Raw genomic sequence first — 21728 nt, 5'->3', positions numbered from 1 at the left:
GGCCCAGCCTGCCCCGTGGGCCATGGTTCAGTTCTCCATGCTTTTGGTATTCTGCCTATGGTGAAATTCCTACATGCACAGCTCAGGTCGAACTCAGGATTTCCTACAATTTGCTGGAATCCCTTGCTCATATTTGCTCTTCTCCACTATCTGCCCTCACTCTTTGGCTACCAGGATGCTCTCCTTCTGGTCTTCTAAATCAGAGTGGGGGTATTTCGTTTCCTCACTCTGTTGTGTACTTCCCTTGAATGGATTCACCTAGATCACCAATTGGTGAGGTAATACAAAAATAGCACAACAGTCCACTTCTCACAAAATTTTTTTCTTACAGAGAAAAACCACCCTCCCTCAAATTTTTAGGTGTCTACCATGCTGTTCAGAGAAGGCAATGGCAAGCCACTCCAGTACTCTTGCCTAGAAAATCCCATGGATGGAGGAGCCTGGTAGGCTGCAGTCCTTGTGGTCGCTAAGGGTCAGACAAGACTGAGCGACTTCACTTTCACTTTTCACTTTCACACATTGGAGAAGGAAATGGCAACCCACTCCCATGTTCTTGCCTGGAGAATCCCAGGGACCGGGGAGCCTGGTGGGCTTCCGTCTATGAGGTCACACAGAGTCAGACACGACTGAAGTGACTTAGCAGCAGCAGCAACAACCATGCTGTTATTGAGTCTTCCACCACAGGGTTACAAATCTAGGCCTGGGGTTTTTGCTTCTACCCATGTTATAAATCCCTCAGTATGTTCATGCTATTTTGCTTTACACCAGGAATCAGCAAACTTTCCGGGTAATTGGCTAAATTGTAAATTTTTTTACTTTGTAGGCCATATTTTCTCTGAGATAGATTTTATATTTTATTTTTGTATTATATTCATAAAAATTGTGTATTTAATGTATTCATATTTAAAGTTTATGATTACTTAATTGATCGAGTTATTTAATATTAAGGTTTAATTTATTTAATATCTGAGTTTTCATTGGAAGGGCTGATACTGAAGCTGAAACTTCAATATTTTGGCCACCTAATTCGAAGAGTTGACTCATTTGAAAAGATCCTGATGTTGGGAAAGATTGAGGCAGGAGGAGAAGGGGACGACAGAGGATGAGATGGTTGGATGGCATCACTGACTCAATGGGCATGGGTTTGGGTGGACTCCGGGAGTTGGTGATGGACAGGGAGGCCTGGTGTACTGCAGTCCATGGGGTTGCAAAGAGTTGGACACGACTAAGTGAATGAACAGAACTGAATATTATAATAGTAATTAGCTTATATTTTTATATTTAGTCTTTAACTCATGTTCTTTTTTTCTTAGAGGATCACTTTACATCCAGCATACCACAGTTTATGTAGCTGCCATATTTCCTTAAATTTCTCTTTGCAGGGACATTTTCTCAGACTTTCCTTTTTTTTTTTTTTTTCCCTCATGACATTGACCATTTTGAGGCATTGTGGTTAAGGATATTGTAGGTACTTCCCTTATGGTCCAGTGGTTAGGACTCTGTGCTTCCAATGCAGGGGGCATGGGTTTGATCCCTGGTTGGGGAACTAAGATCCTGCATGCTGAGTGACTAAAGTAATTTAAAACATCAGACTAGGTTGTGAAAACCACGAGTCCCTCTTTATCCCTCTGGACTTTACTCTTGAGCTCAACACACTGCAGGATACTCTGGCTGTCCACTGAGTTCAGTTCACAGCTATTTGAATATCATGGTACTTTTCTCACCTTAAAGGACCATATCATGGACTCCTACAAGAAAGCAATAGTGTTCTAGGAAATAAATTACAGCCACTCTCAGTTCAGCACAGCTTCTGTAGACAGTGACATTTACTCACCACAGGAGCAACTGCTAAAAGTCATTGGGAGACTGGAGTTACCACGTTAGAGATCATGTCTCCAGTTCCCAGAGGGGGAAAAGGGTGTCCTCAAGATCTTACCCTGGAGAGCCAGCTCTCTGTGCAGCCCCTCTGAGCTGGCAGGGGTTGGCCAAAAGGGTTTTGTGGAGGGAGACTGGGTAAGACCCAGACACAGATGGATCAGGGGTAGAGTGGACCTTATCCTGACCTCTGTAAACCTGAATTTTGGGTTCAACCCTAGAGCTGGGGAAATGGCCTGGGAAGTCCATGGTCAGGGCAAAGTGACCTAGAACTGAGGATCCTCTACATTAAGAATGAAGGTCTCTGTTTATTATCTCTACAGATATTGCAACATATATGCTCATCTCTTTGGGAAAGCTTCTGGCTCCTGACCCCTGTGTGGGGAGGCCTTGGCCCTACTCCAGGGCAGGTGGGTCTCTCTCTGAAGCTCTTCACTCAGATAACCGGAACCAAGAGTAATTCCTCACTTTGTGAAGGATTAATCAAATGGACTTCAAGTTCACTTCAAAGACAGTTCAACTGATGAAAATATACAAGACACTTGAGGGCCATAGACCAGGTGCAAAATTTAGAATAGGACTTTAGGAGAGCGGAACACTATGGAGATACTCTTATAGACTGTCTTAACCTATGTCTTCTGCTCTGTTACATATTCTTCTGTCATGTCAGGTGTCTACTACACTTGACTGTGTGGTGGTGATTGTCAAAGCTGGGAAATGGACTCACATTGTTCTCTGTTTGCATGTGGGGAGAGAGGTGACGCTTTCTGAGTAACAAATATTTGAACCAGGAAAGCAACTCTTAACCTGCATGTGCCCTCCAGTCCCATTAGGTATTCCTGATGTTCAGTCAGGGAAGGTAAGGGAATTTGAAATTTAAAAAGACTGACAATGTACAGATGCCAACTTTAAAATACTAAAACAAGCAGAAAAGGATTCTGACCTGCAGACTGGTTTCCAGAGTGTCATATGGGATGCTGCACTGGAGCCAGAATTGACACCATCTCCTAGGGGATGTTTAAAATTTTGCTCACACTGAGAACAGTTTCTTGCTGAAATCTGGAAGCATCACATGGGTGAATGGCACCACCATTGCAGTTAGGTTTACTCCACTAGAAGAGAAGCCTCGCTATCAAGGAGAGATGGAGTTCAAGCAAAAATCTTGACATGTTTGATATGATACATTTATAAATGGTGAAATGATTACTGACATAGTGTTAGTTACCACCACCCTCCTGTCACATTTCCTTTTTTGTGGTGAGAACAAAAAAAAAGTTCTACTCTCCTAGCAACATTCAAATATTTGATACAGAATTGTGAGCTATAAGCATCCTGCTGTACACTGGATTTCAAAGTTTGTTAGCATTATAAGTGTGGGCTAGTACCCTGTGAACAATCTCTCCCTGTTTCCCCATCCCCTAATTCTTGGTAAACACCACTCTCGTCTTAATTTCTCTGTTTGTCCTTTTTACTTTTTAAATTTATTTTTATTTATTTTTAAATTTTTGGCCTTGCTGCTCAACATGTGGGATCTTAGTTCCCCAACCAGGGATCAAATCCATGCTCGCTGCATTGGAAGCACAGAGTCTTAGCCACTGAACTGCCAGGGAAATCACGGTTTGTCCTTTTAAGATTCCACATGTAAGTGACAACAAATGGTATACATCTTTTTCTGTCTCACTTATTTTACTTAGCATAATGCCCTCAAGCTACTTCCAAGTTGTTGCAAATGTCATGATTTCCTTCTCTCACATGGCTGTATATTGAATATGTCACATCTTTATCCATTCATCCACTGATGGACACTTAGGTTGTATCCATATTTTGGATATTGTGAACAATGATGCAGTAAATGTAGGAGTGAAAATATCTTTCTGATGTCCTATTTTCATTTTCTTTTGAAAATACACTGAGAAGTGGAATTGCCGTATCATATGGTAGCTTCCTTGTTTGTGTTCTTTGATGCATATTTTTTTGGTATTTATTTTATTTATTTTCTTTTTATATTTATTTATTTTTTATTGGAGGCTAATTATTTTACACTATTATATTGGTTGGTTTTGCCATACATTGACATGAATCCACCTCGGGTGTACATGAGTTCCCCTTCCTGAACCTCCCTCCCACCTCCCTCCTCCCTTTATCCTCCCTCTGGGTCATCCCTGAACACCAGCCCCAAGCATCTTGTAACATGCATCGACCCTGAAGTTGTGATTCATTTCAAATATGACAACATACATGTTTCAATGCCATTCTCCCAAATCATTTATTTATTTTAATTGGAGGCTAATTACTTTACATTATTGTATTGGTTTTATGAGGTCCAATTTATCTGTTTTTCTTCTTTTTGGCTCTGTTTTTTGTGTCAAATAAAATATTTCTAGATATATAAATAAACACAGGATAGGAAGTACACATATAATTCTTTGCTCTGTTAAAAAAGAGGTCAACAGAACCAATGACTCTTCAGTACCAATGAGCACAATTAGTGTATTAGTATCCACAATAAAAGGAACAAGGGCACCACGGAAAAATCAATGATTCTAGAATTGGGTCAGGAAATATGGAAAATGAGCCCGGAGCATCTTTGTAGGGTGTGGAAAAAAAATTGCTCAAAAAAATTTGCAAAAATGAAGCAACATTTCCAGGGGTATGACAAAGTTGTTTACAAAGGGAACTGACAGGAATATCTCCCAATGGCCATCATGACTTTCTTCCAAAGAGGACAGGATGGAAAGGGGACATAAAACAATCACTTTATCGCATAGACACCTGACAAGCACTACCTCAGCCAGATGATCAATGAGAGCATCATCAGTGATTAACTGTGCTAAGAGAATATACACTTGATATGATGTGATGAGAATGGGATTTTTATCAGTATTTTTCCTCCCACAAACTCGTAATCCAAGACTGCTGCTGCTGCAGCTCAGTCACTTCAGTTGTGTCCGACTCTGTGCGAACCCCCAGACTGCAGCCCACCAGGCTCCGCCGTCCCTGGGATTCTCCAGGCAAGAACACTGGAGTGGGTTGCCATTTCCTTCTCCAATGCATGAAAGTGAAAGTGAAGATGCTCAATTGTGTCTGACTAGGCATGAGTAAAATATCAGACAACTCCCAATCAAGGGAGTTGTACAATGGTACAAAACATCTACTTAATACTCCCCAGAACTGTCAATATCATCCAAAAAAAAGAAATGTTAAAGCTAAGGGGAACCCAAGGAGACATTACAACTAAATATTAGGCTGGTTTCCTGGCCAGAATCCTGGAGTGGATAAAACCTATAAAAATCTGAGTAAAGTATGGGCTTTAATTGATAATAAAGCATCAATGCCTCCTCATTAATTGTAATAAATGTATCATATTAGTGTAAGATATTAGTAATAGGGGAAAATGGGTGTGGGCATATGAGAATTCCATGATTTTCACAGATATTATTCAAATCATAAAGGGTTACAACAGAAAAGCTCAAATTAAAGTCTATTGACAGTTTCAAAATAAAAAAAAAGACAAGGAAATTTTGGGGAAAAGATGCTGAGTATGTTTAAAAAGGAAATAGAAAGGAAACCAAACACAAGCACACAGAACCTGTAAGTGTGAAACAACCCTTCCTAAATTATATTCAGCTTTTCCTCTCCCTTAACCTCCAATCCCATATAATATACTAACTGGGCCTCTTCCACCACGGAACCATTTCTGGATCCACTTTTTTCTCAAGCCCCACAAACACTACCCTGATCCAACCTCATAGATGTTTTGCCTGGATATAGCAAGAACCACCACCCAAGGCCAGGCATAGACCTGGAATCCTGTATTGCCCCAAATCCACTTTAAGATGTCTGCCAGTGGTATTTGCCACAGAAGAAGTCTGGCAAGTTCCAGCAGGGGTCAGTGTCTTGCCAAAGATACTAGAGTCCAGAGCAAACCTTTAATTGTGCATACAGGTGAGCGTGCACAGTGGCTCAGTCATATCCGACTCTTTGCGACCCCATAGACTGTAGTCCCCAGGGCTCTTATGTTCATGAGATTTCCCAGACAAGAATACTTGAGTGGACTGCCATTTCCTCCTCCAGAGTACCTTCCCACCCAGGGATCAAACTTGCGTCTCCCACATTGCAGGCGGATTCTTTAACACTGAGCCTCCAGGGAAACCATGAGGAAACACAGGGACTTCTCAGAAGAGCAGAACATTCACTGAGATTCCTTAAGCCAAGGGAGGCACCTGTCCAATCGGTGATGCCCTGGGCAAGATCAGCTTGGAAACAAGGTGGTGTATTTTCACACAGAGGCTGTTGCAGAAGATGCTGGATCCTGGAAATGATCTCCAGATGAGTTAGTGGGGGAAGGGAGCACTTTGGGCCTCCTAGCAGCCAAAGGACTGTGGTTCTTATGCACCCAGAGCAAGAACCCAACCACACCTAACAGTCATATCCAATAAGAAGCATGAGGAGTACCTGTTATGAGAGCTGTCACGTATCCATCCTGGAGTGCTCCCCAGGGCTGTGCTGTTGGCCTTGGTCCCAGGGCAGGGATGTCCTCATGGAGGCCGGGGTGGCAGCTCACCTGCAGCAGCATCTGCTCCCCCCTCCCTCTCCTGGCCAGTCCCAGGCAAGTCAGATGGGATCTCCAGGGGCTTGCTGCTTCAAACTCTCTGGGGCAGCCAAATCTCTGTGCAACCTGCACCCCTGGGATGCCAGATTCCTTTCCTCCATGGTTCCTTTCAGAATCCTCATTGGAGTCTGTAGCCTCTGGCACCTAGGAGAGCATCCTGGGTATGATCCCTGCCATCTGCTAGAGCCTGTCCTCTGCTCAAACAGTCTGACTGGCTCCTAGCTGGCTCCGTCGGTGTCTGACCAGACACCTCTCACCCTCTCTTACTCAGGCTCAAAAGCCATGACCTAACAGTCACATTCAAAGACTCTGAGTTTACTCCAACACAGGGGATTCCACAGGGAATGGTCTGATACACCTCAAGATCATATAGATGTGCCCCGCACATCCATGGCAATGATTACTACTGACCCACCACACGGAGACTCGCCCAGGAGCTCTGTCAAATCCTGCAGGCTCGAGCTGAAGCACCGTGGAAGGGGATGTTGCTCTGGGACTTCCAGATAAAAGATACACACATGAGGTCATCAGGACCAGGGCCTAAGCTGTTCTCAGTAGGGGGTAGGCAGGCAGGGTAAAACCCAAGGCCAGGTTCAGCAGGAGAGGGGGCACTGTGGGCAGCAGCGGTGGGAGGCCTCGTGACTGGGGCCCATGAGGAGTATGCTCCCAACCCCAACAGGGACCTTTGGAAGCTGGCTGCTGTCCTCCTGATGGAGACCGAGCAGAGCCTCAAGGGGCTGCCAGTGCAGCTCACCAGGGGTGGTGGCAGGCTGTGGGTGGGGGTGGGTGCAATTCCTGCAGCCAGCTTCCTGTGGGCTAGCCTCTCTCAAGGGTCAGAAGTACAGGACCTTATTCTCTGGGAGAGAAGCCTCACTCAGAGTTGTCTATGTCTGTGTGTTTTCATGACTTGATGATTAACTCCCAGGCACCCGTGTCCCTTCAAAACAAATGGTCGTGACAAAAATGCTTCTTTCCCAAATTCACTCATCACGGGTCATCACATGACCCTTCCAAAGTGAAGAGGCCTGGCAGGGCCGTGTCCCCATGTGTGCAGGGAGAGAGGAAGCCAAGAAGTGACTGAACACCTGACATCTCTCCAGTTCCACACTGCCTAGCAGATGTTCAACAAAGAGCAGCGGTTAGAATTTATAATGACAAAATCTCCTTTGTTTGGGGAAGATAGTTTGAGCAGGTCCCATGGGTCTTGAAATTCTCCACCATTTCCAAGTGTCCACTGACTATGTGGCAGGTGCCACGTATGTGGACAGAATCACATCTTCTGTTCCCACTGTTCTCTGGCACTCAGCAGGGAGAGCTTCCCCTTCAGCCCCCTGCACCTGCCCACACACCCCACTTTAGTGAGTGACCTCAGCACCTCCTTAGGCCCAGAACTCGCTCCTGTCATTTGATGCCAGGCACAGCATTAACCTCTGAGTGTCTGCTGCCTTCACACTTCTGAACCTGCCTGAACTCAGGGATGCTGGTGGATGCTGCATTTTTCTGGCTAGTACTTATTTTGTTATTTGGATCTCAGACTCTGTCCCTCTCTCCTCTGGAAACCGTTTTGTTTTCAAGACACCTCAGAGAATTGGCAGCTCAATAGGAAACAATTTAAAAACCAGTCAAAATTGCTGCTCTGTGCATTTTCCTCTTAGAGGTTATATTATTCAAGTTGGGTGCATGTGTTTGTTTCAGGGGTGCAGAATAGTGTCTTTCCCAGCTGGGAATCAAAGTTCCCAGGATCCAGTCACCCAGCAGGATTTATCCGCTTAGAAGTTTCTCTTCAATCATTTTATCCCTCTGAAATCTAGAGCAGGCTCACAAGTGGCCAAAATAAAGTCCACATGACCAAATCAATGGTCATTTCAATATACTTGGTAATCAGCTTTCCCAGGACAGAGAGAAGAGGGCCAGCCCAGGGAATACTGGGCCATACTGCAAACCAACATTTGCTCTTCTCCAGGATTCCGAGCAGATGGTGGGGCAGTGGTAGAAAACACCTCCTTTGCCCCTGTGGTCAACAACGATGCAACAACAGTCAGGACCCCTTCCTTCCTACCCGAGAAAGAGATCCTCTGTGTTTTATCCAAGATGCAAAACGATACCTCACAGTAATGATCCATTTCAGACGTTCCTGTCACCCCCAAGACACACTCTCTGCAAGTCTAAGGGATGCCACCATGCAGCCTCATCACGATCACCTCCCACAGAAGGAACCCAGCTTACAAAAACCCCAGAATGCCCTGGCTCAGATATGGACATTTCAGCGTTCCTCCAGGAGCCCGACCACTCCGCCTCATGTTGATTGGTTTAGTGCAACTAAGGGACTTCTCTCCACCTTCTTCGTGTGACTACGGCTCCTAGATCATCACTCAAGGTGTGGGGGTATCCGGATTCTCCTAGTGTCTCTACTGCAAACCCAGCCTTTCATAGAGGAGAGGCTCCATAAAGGTCTTCGGAATACATGAGACAGTGAGCAGGGGGCTCAAGTAATTATCTGCTACTTCCTTAAATAACCCAGGCAAATGAACAAGACATTATTTACTTTTTGAAAATGACACACAAGAAGGACAGAACCATGAATTCACTACAGTTGCTTTTATCATCTCTTCCATCGTCAATATTACTGCTAAGTAAGCTCACTTTTCCAAACCAGTCCTAATTCCAATTCCATTGCATCGTGTTCAGTACCTCAAAACACAACGGGAGAGTTTCCAACCTCTTTTACAAAACACCAAAACTCTTCCTCATGAACTGAGTAAGCATAAATGCATTGTGATCAGCATCATTCACCAAGCTAAGACACTGAAGTTTATTTAGCCTTCTATGAAAACAAACAAAGTTTGAAAATTTTCCAAGGAAAACAGGTGAATCGCCAAGTCATCGTACAGAACAGGAACCCAAGAAGCTATACACTGGTTCCCCAAACTGCCCCAGGCCCTCACTTCTGAGAAGGCTGACTGTTCCCTCTTCAATCGCACAGCGAAGGATCACATGGATGCTGCTCTGGCTCAGGCCGTCTCATCCTCCTCCCTTGCAGCCTCTGCAGACTGCAGTGGGAAGGCCCTCAAAGCCCTTTGATTGACCCTGAGAAGAAATGCCATGATTTCCCACTTGCTGGTCTCCGCATAAGCCCAGGGACCCCATAGGAACTCATAACAGGCAGGGTGGCTCTAAGGCACCTGCCGGTACTCCAGGTAACCCTCCTGCACCCATGCGTGGGTCAGAAGCATCCTGGGCTCCCCAAAGACACAGTGCACACTCCCGACACACACACCCAATCTGCTGAGTGCTCCCCAGACCTTCTGCTCAGGGGCACATGATCAGGTTGAGGACCAGCACCAGGAGGCCGGCCTTGGGGATGCTCTGCCCACTGCTCAGCATCGCATCGCAGGTGAGGCCCAGGATGGGGGCCATGCTGTATATGTGCTCCCTGGGGTCCACCTCCTTCACTTCCACGCCGAAGACCAGCTGCAGGCACTGCGAGGCTTGGCTGAAGACCTCCAGGAAGTACTCCTGGTTATTCCTGAGGACCTTATTCTGTATTTCCGCCTGGGAGGTCAGCTCCTTGGCTCGATACTTGAGGAGCAGGAACTTCACTAGGCTAGTTATCAACCCCTTCAGCTCTTCCTTGGGTAAGGACTCCCCAGTGGTTAAAGAGGACACCGTAGGGGAGGAGGCCGAGGCAGATGCAGCAAACCCTGCCTCAGCCCCCAAGAGCTGCACATTCACCAGGCCCTGGGCATCGCCAGGTTCCTGAAAATCTTCCTCGCACTTGCTCAGCTCACTCATGTCGACCAGGAGAGTGATGCCTGCCATCAAACCACAGACAGGATCCAGCCAGGGTGACACAGGCCAGGCTGGAGGAGAGAGGGGCTTTGAATGGCCTTAGTTAAGAACCACACTCTCGGCGGACAGACACAGGCAACTTACAGGTCTCCTCTTGAGGGGTGCTCTCAGACCTCAAAGGGGCAAGCTTCCGGGGCAGCCAGTCCCCTGGCTACCAGAAGGAGGAAGTGAGGTGGCTCCCCAGGGTGCAGTCAGCAGAGTCCAGGATTTCCACAACTGACAAGGTGGTGGGATTAGGCCCTGGTGCAGTCCCCTCTGTTCTGGGATGGGGAGCCCCTGGTGCACTCGAACGGTACCCTCCTCACCTTGACTCCTGGTATTGCCTGGACCTCCTCTGCCCTCTGATCTCAGGACATGAGCCTCAGTCCTCTGCCTTCTCCTCCTGGTTCCAGCAGCTCCTGTAAGAAAAAGGTAGGGGGCAGCTCGGGGGTATCCTGCGGCACAGCCCTGAGCCTTCCGTGATAATATGTGGCGTGGACTCTGAGGTCCCCCCAGTTGTGTGGTGGGAGGTTCCCTCAGGGCTCCCTTGTAGTGCTCACCTTGCCCCTGGCATGACTTGGTCCCTCCCTTCTGGGGCCCTGCATGGAAATTCGGAACAAGATCCCAGCCTGAACAGAAAGCGCTGAGAGGATCCACATGCGGCCAAACCTGCCCGGGGCTTCCAGTGGGTCCTAGGCTGGGGAGATACTCGGTCCTCAGCTCATCCTCACGCCCTGCCTGGCCTCCCAGCACTGACCACAGGTGCAGGTGTCTGCTTAGTCCTCCCTCGGGTGTGGGAAGTTCAGCCTCTGCCGACCTGAAGCCTCTGCCCTCCGCCCAAAAAACCTCACCTCCCGAGGCCCCTAAGCCAGAGGTTAAGAAACTGCTCACCCCATTCTAGGGCCTCCAAGAGTCCCCACAAAGGCCAGGATTCCTGCCTCCCTGTTGGGGTGTTTCCGCCTCAGTCCATCCTCGCATGCAGCCTGGACTTCAGGCAGGACCAGAGATTGTCCCGTCCGCCATTTTGAGACCCCGCCGCTTTCATAAGATACCCAGTCTCTCTGAGACCAGCATGTAAGGAAGGCACAGAGAGTGTGCTCCCAGGGCCGACTACAGGGGCAGGGATCTGTGGGACTCCGTCGGTCCTCACGCAGGGTCCCCTCAGTCCTCCTTCAGGAACCTCACCTGCCTCCGGGCGGGACCTGGGATTCTCGCCTCTCCCCAACTGAAGCCCCGCCCCTTATACCAGGGCCCCAGTCTCTCCAAGACCCGGATGTCAGGAAGTCAGACCGTGCCTGCTGTGCTCATCCTACCCCCACAGTTGTCCTGGACCGACAACAGAGATGAGCTTCTGTGAGGTGTCCTCTGATTGGGGTTCAGGGTCCTCTAGTTCCTCCTCAGGGTCCTCAACCTGACACCTCACCAGGCCTAGGAATCGGGCCACCTAAGGCCCCGCCCCATATGCAAGGTCCCCAGTCTGAGATCCGGATGTCAGGAAGTCAGCCCCAGTATCAGGTCTCCAGTCTGAGATCCGGATACAAGGATGTGAAACCACGGCATGTTGGGCTCATCCTGCTCCACAGCTGCCATGGACCAATAGCAGCTTCAGGCTTCTCTGAGGTCTCCTCTGATTGGGGTCCAGAGTCCACGCAGTCCTCCCTCAGGGTCCTCAACTTGAAACTCTGGAGGAACCGGGGTTCTCCTCTCTGCTCACCTGAGGACACGCCCCTTTTCCCCGGTCCCGTTTCTCTGAGACCTGGATGTCAGGAAATGCAACATGTGCTCATCCACCCTCTGTGCTCCCTGAGCCTTGATGTGAGAGTCCTGCCTTGGGTCAACATTAAGGGCATCCCTGGATCTTCCAGGGCTCAAGATGAGGTCCCTGAGGGAGGCTGTAAGGAGCCCCACAGATCCCTGCCCCTGCTGTCAGCCCTGGGCCACGCTGGTGGTGGATGAGCACTTGGCAACCTGTTGTGACTTCCGCATCTGCATCTCAGAGATGTTAGGCAACTGTTAGAAGGGGCAGGGCCTCAGATGGTCAGAGGAGAAGATCTTAGTTCTTTTGAGGGTCAAGGTGAGGACCCTGAGGGAGGACTGAGGGGACACTGGACCCCGGAGAAGTCGGCTCTCGGAGGACATAGGGCAGATGAAAATATGCTGCATTTCTTGACATCCAGGGCTCAGAGACCCCACTCCAGTACTCTTGCCTGGAAAATCCCATGGGCGGAAGAGCCTGGTAGGCTGTAGTCCATTGGTTGCTAAGAGTTGGACACGACTGAGCAACTTCACTTTCACTTTCCACTTTCATGCACTGGAGAAGGAAATGGCAAACCACTCCAGTGTTCTTACCTGGAGAATCCCACGGATGGGGGAGCCTGGTGGCCTGCTGTCTATGGTGTAGCACAGAGTCGGACACAGCTGAAGCGACTTAGCAGCAGCAGCAGCAGCAGGACCCTGAGAGACTGGGGACCTTATATAGGCGGCTGACTTCCTAACATACAATGTTCAGACTGGGGTGCTGGTATAGAGAGGGGACGTCCTGACATCTGGGTCTCCGAGAGAGTGGAGTCCTGGTATAAGGGCTGGAGGCTTAGTAAGGGAGGAGAGAGAATCAGAAGTCCTACCCAGACACAAAGTGAGGTCCCTGAGGAGGACTGAACAGACCCCAGATTCCCGTCCCTGTCATCGGCCCTGGGAGCCACTGGGGTGAGAAGAGCACACTAGACCTGTTCTGAATTCCTGATGTCCTAGTATCTGAGAGACTGGGGACCTGGTGTGAAGAGAAGGGACTCAGGTGCAGAGAGGACAGAGCCCAGGTGAGTCAGCTCTTCCCATCAGCTTTAGCATCAGTCCTTCCAATGGATATTCAGGGTTGATTTCCTTTAGGATGGACTGGCTTGATCTCCTTGCTGTCCAAGGGACTCTCAAGAGTCTTCCCCAGCACCACAGTAGTACTATTTTATACATAGTCGTGTGTATCTGTTAATCTCAAACTTCTAATTTATTGCTTCCCCTGCTTTTCCTCTTTGGTAACCATAAATTTGTTCTCTGAGTCTGTTTCTGCTTTGTAAACAATTTCATTCGTATCATCTTTTTAGATTCCACATATAAGTGATACCATAGAATACTTGTCTTTCTCTTTGTGACTTCCTTCTCTTAATATGATAATCTAGATCCATCTGTGTTGCCACAGATGGTATTACTTCATTATTTGTCATGTTTGAGCAGTATGCCTGCGTGTGTGTGTGTGTGTGTGTGTGTGTGTGTGTGTGTGTGTGTTTGCGTGCGCTCATGCACACACAGGCGCAAACCACATCTTCTTTATCCAGTCATCTGTTGATAAACATTTGGGTTTCTACCATATTTGTCTGCTGTAGATAGTGCTGCAATGAACATTGGGGTGCACGTATCTTTTCATATTAGAGTTTCTGTCTTTTGCAGGTATATATTTAGGAGTGGGATTGCTGGATCATCTGGTAATTCTGTTTGTAGTTGTTTAAGGATCTTCCATACTGTTCTCCCTATTGACTGTACCAATTTAAATTTCATCAACTGTGTAAAAGGTTCACATTTTCTCTGCACCCTCTCTCGCATTTATTCTTCATAAATTTGATTGATGACGGTCATTCTGACCAGTGTAAGGTGATACTTCATTGGAGTGTTGATTTGTATTTGTCTAATAATTAAGACCTTATGTTGAGCTTCTTTCATTGTGCCTCTTGGACATCTATGTCATCTTCGAAGAATGGGTCTTTGGAGAAAGGATTTTGTGTCAGGGTCACACAGGCTGGGTAGCTCAAACTACAACTCGTGTTGGTTCAGGAGGCCAACAACTGAGGTCAAGGTGTCGACTGACGTTGGTTCTCATGACAGATGTGAAGAGTCTGTCCCATATCTCCCCTCTTACTTCTGGGGCTTTCCTGGCCGTGGTAGGCCTGTCTGTGCTTGGAGAACTCCACCTTCCTCTTCACCCGGAGTTCGCCTCTGTGTCTGTCTGTCTCTAAATGTGTCCTTTGTATGGCGACAGCCATCCTGTTAGAGGAGGTTCCATTCTAATGAGCTCACCTGATCATCGTCAGATCTGAGAAGACTTTTCCTTTGTCTGTAAGGTCACGCCGAGGTACTTGAGATTGAGACACCAGCACCTGACTCTGAGGGGACGTGATGTGACTCCTCACACCCTACAAAGGCTCTGAGGTAGGAACACACTGGAATGTTTGTTCCATCCATATGAAGGATGGCCTTCATAGCTACTGGGGCTGAATCCAGGGCTGAAGAGAGCAGACCACTAGGGTAGATGCCAGATCAGGTGAGGCCTTGTGGGCCTATGAGAACTGTGGTTCTGCTGTGTTCGGGGAAGGAAAGGCACGGAAGGCAATGAGCTGGGTGCCTCTGGGACTTTGTCCCCATCCTCACAGACACATGGAAATGGAGGCTACCTGCAAGGTACTGAGATGATGCTGAGGTTCAGAACCACAGCTCTGCTCCTCTTCATCAAGCCCCTTACAGTAAACAGGGAACCCCAACCAGGTACAAGGAAAGAAGTGAGAATGGAGGTACATATGGTCATGTCCCCTACAGTCATGGGCTATCTCTCTATCCCTCGGCTCCTCCTCAGCAGTTGAACAAGATGACAGTAACCTAGCATGTTATTTGAGGTTTGAATTCTGTGATCATTGCATGGAGCCAACCCAGCACCTGGTAAGAACACATCAATCCCAGTGGTTTCTGGTCTCTGTTCTTTCTCTAGGCTCTGGGCAGGAGCCAGTGCATCTGCTGACAGTGGAGGCCATGGTGTGGGAAGGGCTGCGAGGAAGGAGGCTCCCAAAGGTGAAGACACCTGGGGAAGACACCTGGCAGGGTGCCTGAAGTCCAGGGCAGTCCCAGGGTCAAGGCCAGATTGGTTAGCACAGATCTGTGCTCAGCATCCCTGGGCTAAGCTGGAGGATCTGCAGAGCATGGGCAGTGATGGGGCCAGGGAGCTAAGGGTTGTGGTGGGGCCCAGGGCTGGGGGAAACCAAGCCCAGGACTGTACCTGTCTGTGCTGGGAGAGGACCAGAGCCCAGCCACTGGGCTGTGAAGCCAGGGGACCCGTCCTCCCTCTTAAGTGCTCGCAGGGTTTATACTCCCTCTGTCTTCAAACTCACCTCATGCCTCTCTCCCACTGTCCTGCCTTCCTTCCTGACCTCCCCACAGACTGCATGTGATGGACGGGTCCTCTGGTTCGCCAACCTCTGTCTACAGACAGTGTGGAGATGGATGGACAGAGCCAGCCCTCTGTGACCCTCTCCTCTATGTCAGCAAGCTTGGAGGATGCTCGGACATGTGGGGCTGATGTCGGGTACAGGGCTGAGCTTGGAGGCTGCTGTGTCAGGCTCCTGGACTTTGTGGATCTGTGTTTCCACAGCCACGTGAGGCCCTGGGAGCCGTGGGAGAAGAAGTTCAGCTGTCTGTCCTTCTGAAAATCTTATCCAGGTTTCTTCTTAAACGATGTCAAGAACCTAGAAACGCGGGGGTGGCCCTTGCTATGCGGATCTGGCACTGTACCCTGGCCGTCCACATCAGGCACCAGACTGGGAGGACGTGGTCTGGTTGGAGCTGCTGGAGCAGAGGCTGTGGATGAGCCCAGCCCAGATCCAGGTCTGCATGTGGCACTTGTCTCTATGCATGTACATATGTGTGTGTGCCCGGCAGAAAACATGAGAGGCCCCACAGCACCCAGCCTGGGCTCCCGATCCCCACTGCCTGCAGCAGAGCCAGAGCAAATCCCCTGACTCCCCAGGGTTGAGGCCCCATAGTAACAGCTGTCTGCTGGTGAATCACCTGGGGACCTGATGTCCGCAGGCTCCCCTCCAGGGCCCTCCTGCTCTGACCTTGTGACCTGCAGTGGTCAGACTGAGAGCTAATCCTGTCCTGGTGAGTTCCTGGAGCACCAGGCCTCTCCCTTTCATTTTTCTCCCTCCCTCACTTGGACTCACCCTGAATTCCCTTTGCCGAGGTGAGCCCACTGAAATGCTCAGACAGAGGATCCAGTTCACCCAGGTTCCCTTCTGTAATGTGGTCTTAGTCTCTAGCAGGCGTGACTTTGAATCACCTTGTTCTCCTTCTGTGTCCTGTCTGCACGCAGGTCTCGTGGATATTGGGGTCACTTTGCTGTGCCCAGAAAACCTAGGTCTTGACAAGGTGTAGAAGCTGCAGAATCAAGCCTTGCTGTCTGACCTGCAACAGAAGTACATACTGTACTCGCCAACCCCCGCTGGCTGCTACAGCCCGCCCCAGGGAAGGCCTGGAAGGACGTCTTCCAGGTGGACATCCTCGAGCACCTAATCCCCTTTGGGCAGAAGGCCTGTTCAGACTAGGCTCTCAAGTGGAAGGTGACCAAGAGACCAGCTCATGGTGACACTGTCCAGTCGCCACCGTGCCCTGGACATGCTCACCTGGTTCAGTCTGAATTGGCCCCGACTGGCAGTGGGCTGCCATCTTGGTGCAGGGCCGGGCCCAGGACTCCCATTGTGTGTTGCTGCTCTGGACTCAGCGATAGTCTCTGGGACTTTGACCTTTATGAAAAAGTGGCATCGCCACTCGTTGTGGACCTGCTGGGTCTGGGTGGTTGTGAATGTGTTGTTAAGAAACCGGTTAGTGTTTTTCCCTCTATGTTCTGCTCCAAACTCCACAATGTTGGAACAGTTTCCAGCGGGTGATGGGGAAGGGCCAGGAGCTGGGCTGAGCATCAGCAGCCAGCAAGGCCTTTGGTATGTGGAGAGGCCCGCAGGCCTAGAAACAGGCCATGGTTTGTCCTTGCAGGTGACCCTTGCCCAGCTGAAAAGTGTCCCTTGACTCACAAAGTGTGTGTGTGTGTTGGACGTGGTGCCTGGCTATTCCACGTCCAAAGATAGGCTCCTAAATACAGTTGTGAGCTCAGAACGACAAGGGCTAGTGTTCACCTTGTGGAAACCTTGTACTTGTCTTTGGGTTTGAGTCATTGTTTGCAAGGCCTTTGGCTGGTGGTGTCACCCTACTTTCCAATAGACCTCTTGGGGAAGCCCCTGGATTGGGAGCTGGGGATTCTCTCAGATATTGATCAGAAGCTAATGGCATCATCGGGGGACACAGGAGGAGGCCTTTCTGCTTCAGGGTGCATGACTCATGGAAGGTGACACACCAAAATTCAGGAACCCGACTGGGCTGTCTGCTGAGTGGCAGGCAAGGCACTGTGACCAGCCTGTCCTGGGCTCGCTTCAGTGCTCAACTTGTGGGTCAGACCCTTGGCCGAGCGTGTGAAATGCTGCTGCTTCAGATGAAAATGGACCATGAGGACTGGACCGAAGCTTGCCTGGGGCATGGGCTTCCAGCCTCATGTGGCTCGTCCAGTGCCGTGTGTGAATAGCATGGACAGATAGAAAGAACACAGACTCAAAGTTCTTGTTGAATTCTTTATTTACTCCAGTGAAGTTTTTCTTTACTGTTTTAGAGCCAGAAATAGATTTTTTATTATAAGAGAGTGCTTTTGAGTGTCCCTGGGGGTCTGGCAGCTCAGGGACTTGGGTTGTCCTTGAACTTCCCACAGAGGGCACACTTGTAATCTGAGGACTCCTGCTCCTCTTCCACCTCAGGGGCCTCATCTGGGGCCACAACTGAAATGGCCACCTTCACGATGGAATAATAGGTGCTGTACATAATAATCACCGAACCATAACCTGGGTACTCTGGGAGGCTCTCGAGCAGACTGCAGTGTTCCTTCCAGCAGTAGCTGGGGATACAGATGTGGCATTTCTGGATGTACCATCTCCACTGCCCTGTTCGCTGGGAAGATGGTTTGCCCCGGCCTGCACGGCTACACTGCCCATAAACCAGAGGCCACAGAACAGAAAAGAGTGCTGCCCGTGGGTTCCGTGAACAGCTGGGGTTCCATTCTAGGCCTTTTTGTCAACCTCTTGGGTGGAATCGTTGTGATGTAGTCGAGGAGAGTGTCTGGTTGTCAACACTCGCTTCATTCTCTTTGGAGTTATTGTTGTGCTGGCAGCGGGCTGAACAGTGGTTATGGGGTTGCCTTTCGTCCGGATGTTCTGCAGGAAGAGAGGCTTGTCTCTCTTAAAGTTGGAGCTGTGATAGATCTGAAAGGAAATGGATTACTTTAGCCACTGTGGGGGACAACAGTCATTCTTCACTGCCCTCCTCCCCACCACAGTCCTGGTCTTCCCTAAGGAGGGAGACAAGGTCTCTTCATTCCTGGCAGGTTATGAGGCCCTAGTGAGTGTGCTCCCTAGAGCTCTCCTGGTGTCGGCCTCTCTTGAGGTGTTACTGGTGGTCCCTGACATCAAGTGGCCTCTCAGGATCTGGAGTCACCCATGTGGATCCTGTCTAAGGGGATTTGTGGAACATAAAAGGCCCTGCTTTATTCTCTTTCCTTAACCATCCTCTCATGAGTAAAAATGTTCTCCTGGGAAATGAAAGCCGTCCCACATTCGGCTCGTCTAGTCTAGTCTCCCTGGAAGGGCTTTTTTCTTTACCATCATCCTCTTTTTCCCCAGAGAGCTACCTGAAGGATGGATTTTACTGAACCCATATAAGTTCAGTTCACGGATGAAACTCTGGATGCTGTCTTTCTCCAAAATCCTGTTCACACCTCTGCCTTGGAGGACCTCTGCCTGCAAGAGATCTTCCTTGATGACCACTGTGTCTCCCTTGTCATCCCAGCACACAGAGGTGAAGGCCGCATCCTCCATGATTATCCAGAGCTTCATGGGAATGCCAGCCTGAGGACAGTGTTGTTCTCTTCCTTGTTGGCTGTTTCTGCGTTTGGGCCCTAGGGGAAGTGTTTTGTCTTGGGATCCCAGATGTAGGCTCTCGGGTTGGTCACCCTGCTTTGCCTGAATACACCTACCTTGAATACACATTTGAATCGGGGAAGAATGGGGGGTCTCCTACTGTGGGCTCCCGATCAGTTGATGGGGCCAGTGGGGCTGTGTTTGCCTCATTGGAACTTCAACTAGCTCATGAGCATTCTCTACCCAAGCAGTGAATGTTCAGGGCAGAAGAGCCTCAGACTAGGGTCGGGGGGCCCCATAAATAATCTCTGGAGATTCTAGAATCTGGCAGCAAATTAAGTGGACAGCTCCCTTAATTGTTTCATGGTGTTATACAGGTGATGTGGAGAGGCAGCCCTGCACCCAGTGTGGGGGAGGGGTGTGTGAACTGGGGTGGGATCCCCAGCTTGTTTCTTGTCTGAAAGTACAGAAAAACATGTTTCAGGTTGCCTGAAAAACCGCTCATCTGATGCCAGGCTGATTAGTTTCAAGGGACCAGGCCCTAGATGGGTTGAAAAAAGTGCCCCTGGCTCCACCTCCCTCCCTACCAATGGGTAGGCCTGTGGCTGGCTTCTGCTTAAGGGCCAGGCCCTGGTGAGCCCTGGCTCAGCTTCCACTGAGAGAGACCACAGGGTTCAGATGGGCTCCTGGCGACTGTCCCTCCCAGAAGACCGGGTCCATAGCGGGCTGAATGGCCTAGCTTGAGTTATTGGTCCATACCCTCACCAACCCCCCCATCCCCGTCTCCTTGCCCCTCTTTCTGGCTTTGGTCTCTCCCGAATGGTGCTGCTGGTAGGTAGGTCCCGCTCAGATGGCCCCAAAGTCAGAGTCCTGTTGTCCTGCCCCCAGCAGCCCCGAGGTCGAGCTCTCCCAAGAATAGGCTGTGCTCAAGCACAGTGAGACCGACCTCACGTACCACTTGACTGTTCCCCAAGCACCTGTGACACAGACTCCACACGATGCTGTGTGGGAGGGCACAGCCAGGTGCTCTGCTGAATTTGCAGCCTCCTTAATTCTGCCCACCCCCAGAAGTCATCCCACTGAACATTACAGGTTGTTGCCTTCAGTTTCCATTTCTTCCTACAAAGACCACTCTCATGGCTCACCTTGGGAACACCTGGGTGTGTGCTTTCCCTGCTCCCTTCTCAGAGTCTCAGACTTTGATTCAGACTCCCTGGAAGCTGACTCAAAATCCCTGTTTCCTTTTGTAAATGGGGTGGTTTGGCTTCTGCTATCCCCAGTCCTGTCCTCTCATGTCCAACTTGGGTGTCCGATGGTTACATGCCCTTTGAAGGACTTAATTGGGGGCTCAAGGTACAGCCTGTTCTGTTGGAAACAAGCATTTCACTGGTTCTCTCTGAGGCCAGCTCTGACTTTCTCCACCTCTGCCCTTGCCCCTTCCCCCACCACCACTGGGGACCTCTCCCTTACCCAGATGGCTGGTACATTGAATGATTTTGTTGGTTCACCAGTTAGGTGCTTTGCAAGGGGCCTCCTTTATACACACTCACTTCCAGGGACAGTTCTGAGTTGTTGAACTAGATGTGACCAAAGGACGCCCCTGTCTACCTGTATTTGAAAATGGATGAGAGTCTGGGTGTGGGACTGGATGAAACCCAAGTGAGAGTCACCTGTCTTCACTGCACATGGATGATAGGGCAGTGGATTTGGAGATGTGTGTTCTCTGACATTTGTGGGCCACTGTTCTTCAAAATCACCATGTAGGGGACAGACCAGCACCTTTGAAACGCCAATGTGTGAGGACCCTAGGGCACTGTGTCCCTAGGGACAGTGTCCCCTTAGTTCTGCCACTCAGCAGTCATTTGCCCTGTGTGAGGGCCACAACCTGGTGTCTGAAAGAGGATAACTAAGAAGGTGTGGAAGAGGCTCTCCCAGGGCATTTTGGCCTGAGGACTGGTAGCCAGAATGGAGCTTGCAGGCCTTGACTTGGGCTTGCTCCTTTGCCTTTGCGCTCATAACGTTGACAAGGCATTTCTTCAGGTCGGTTCATCTGACTGGAACATGACCCTGGAGGCTGTGCTTGTTGGTGGAGGCTGCTGTGGAGGCTGCTGGTTGTTCCTCCGAAGGGGACCAAAGAATGGTATCTGTGGGCAGCTTGGCTAGGTGGCTTTTCCTGCCCCCACCCATTCCACTCGGGGCCTCTCCTCGCCCCTGGGTCCTGAGGGAGCTGTGGTTTCTGGTCCCCATCCTCCAGGCACCACCCAGGGCCTGACAGTGGGTTCGCAGGTCACCAAGGAGTCTTCATCAGCTGGTGCTTGGGACACGTGCATTGTGCACACACAAGCTCTCATGACGTCAAAGGCCTGCCCTTCTCAGCCTAGCTCTCCTGCCCCTGTTCTTGGTGTCCATGCCCGGAGTCCCCAGAACAGAGGCCCTGCAGCTTCTCCCCTCTCTCACTGCAGCTGGAGAGACCTGGAGCCTCAGAGGTCTGCCTGTGTTTCCTGCGCTCCCGTATCAGAGGATGCTCCTGAAGGCCCTTATCCTAGTGGGCACTGGGGCCATACAATCAGGCTGTCCCTCCTTCCTGCTCAGTGAGGAGCTGGTCAGCCTGGCAGGTTCAGTTGAGCAGGTAGAACTATGGCATC

At 49.8% G+C, this 21728-nt stretch overlaps 1 protein-coding gene and 2 pseudogenes across 1 annotated transcript; 1 reads left to right on the top strand and 2 right to left on the bottom strand.

Moving 5' to 3' along the window:
* Positions 1 to 9498: 9498 nt before the first annotated feature.
* LOC129564209 (melanoma-associated antigen 10-like) lies at positions 9499 to 10279 on the bottom strand (annotated as a pseudogene).
* Positions 10280 to 15570: 5291 nt separating this feature from the next.
* Positions 15571 to 16674, top strand: LOC129564107 (protein EOLA1 pseudogene; annotated as a pseudogene).
* A 1174-nt stretch (positions 16675 to 17848) lies between these two features.
* LOC129564106 (heat shock transcription factor, X-linked member 3-like) lies at positions 17849 to 19041 on the bottom strand. Its single transcript, XM_088834333.1, has 3 exons — positions 18826 to 19041; positions 18247 to 18429; positions 17849 to 18154 (listed from the first exon to the last, which is right to left on the bottom strand). Exons 1-3 carry the CDS (start codon positions 19039 to 19041, stop codon positions 17849 to 17851), a joined length of 705 nt encoding a protein of 234 aa, XP_088690459.1.
* Between the last annotated feature and the right edge of the window lie 2687 nt (positions 19042 to 21728).

This window comes from Moschus berezovskii, chromosome X (assembly GCF_049115385.1).
Source record: "Moschus berezovskii isolate FMDL1 chromosome X, NW_MosBer_1.0, whole genome shotgun sequence".
In the NCBI taxonomy this organism is placed as follows: Eukaryota; Metazoa; Chordata; class Mammalia; order Artiodactyla; family Moschidae; genus Moschus; species Moschus berezovskii.
The sequence above is the reverse complement of the archived record's forward strand: the minus strand, read 5'-3'. Positions and strand labels throughout refer to the sequence as shown.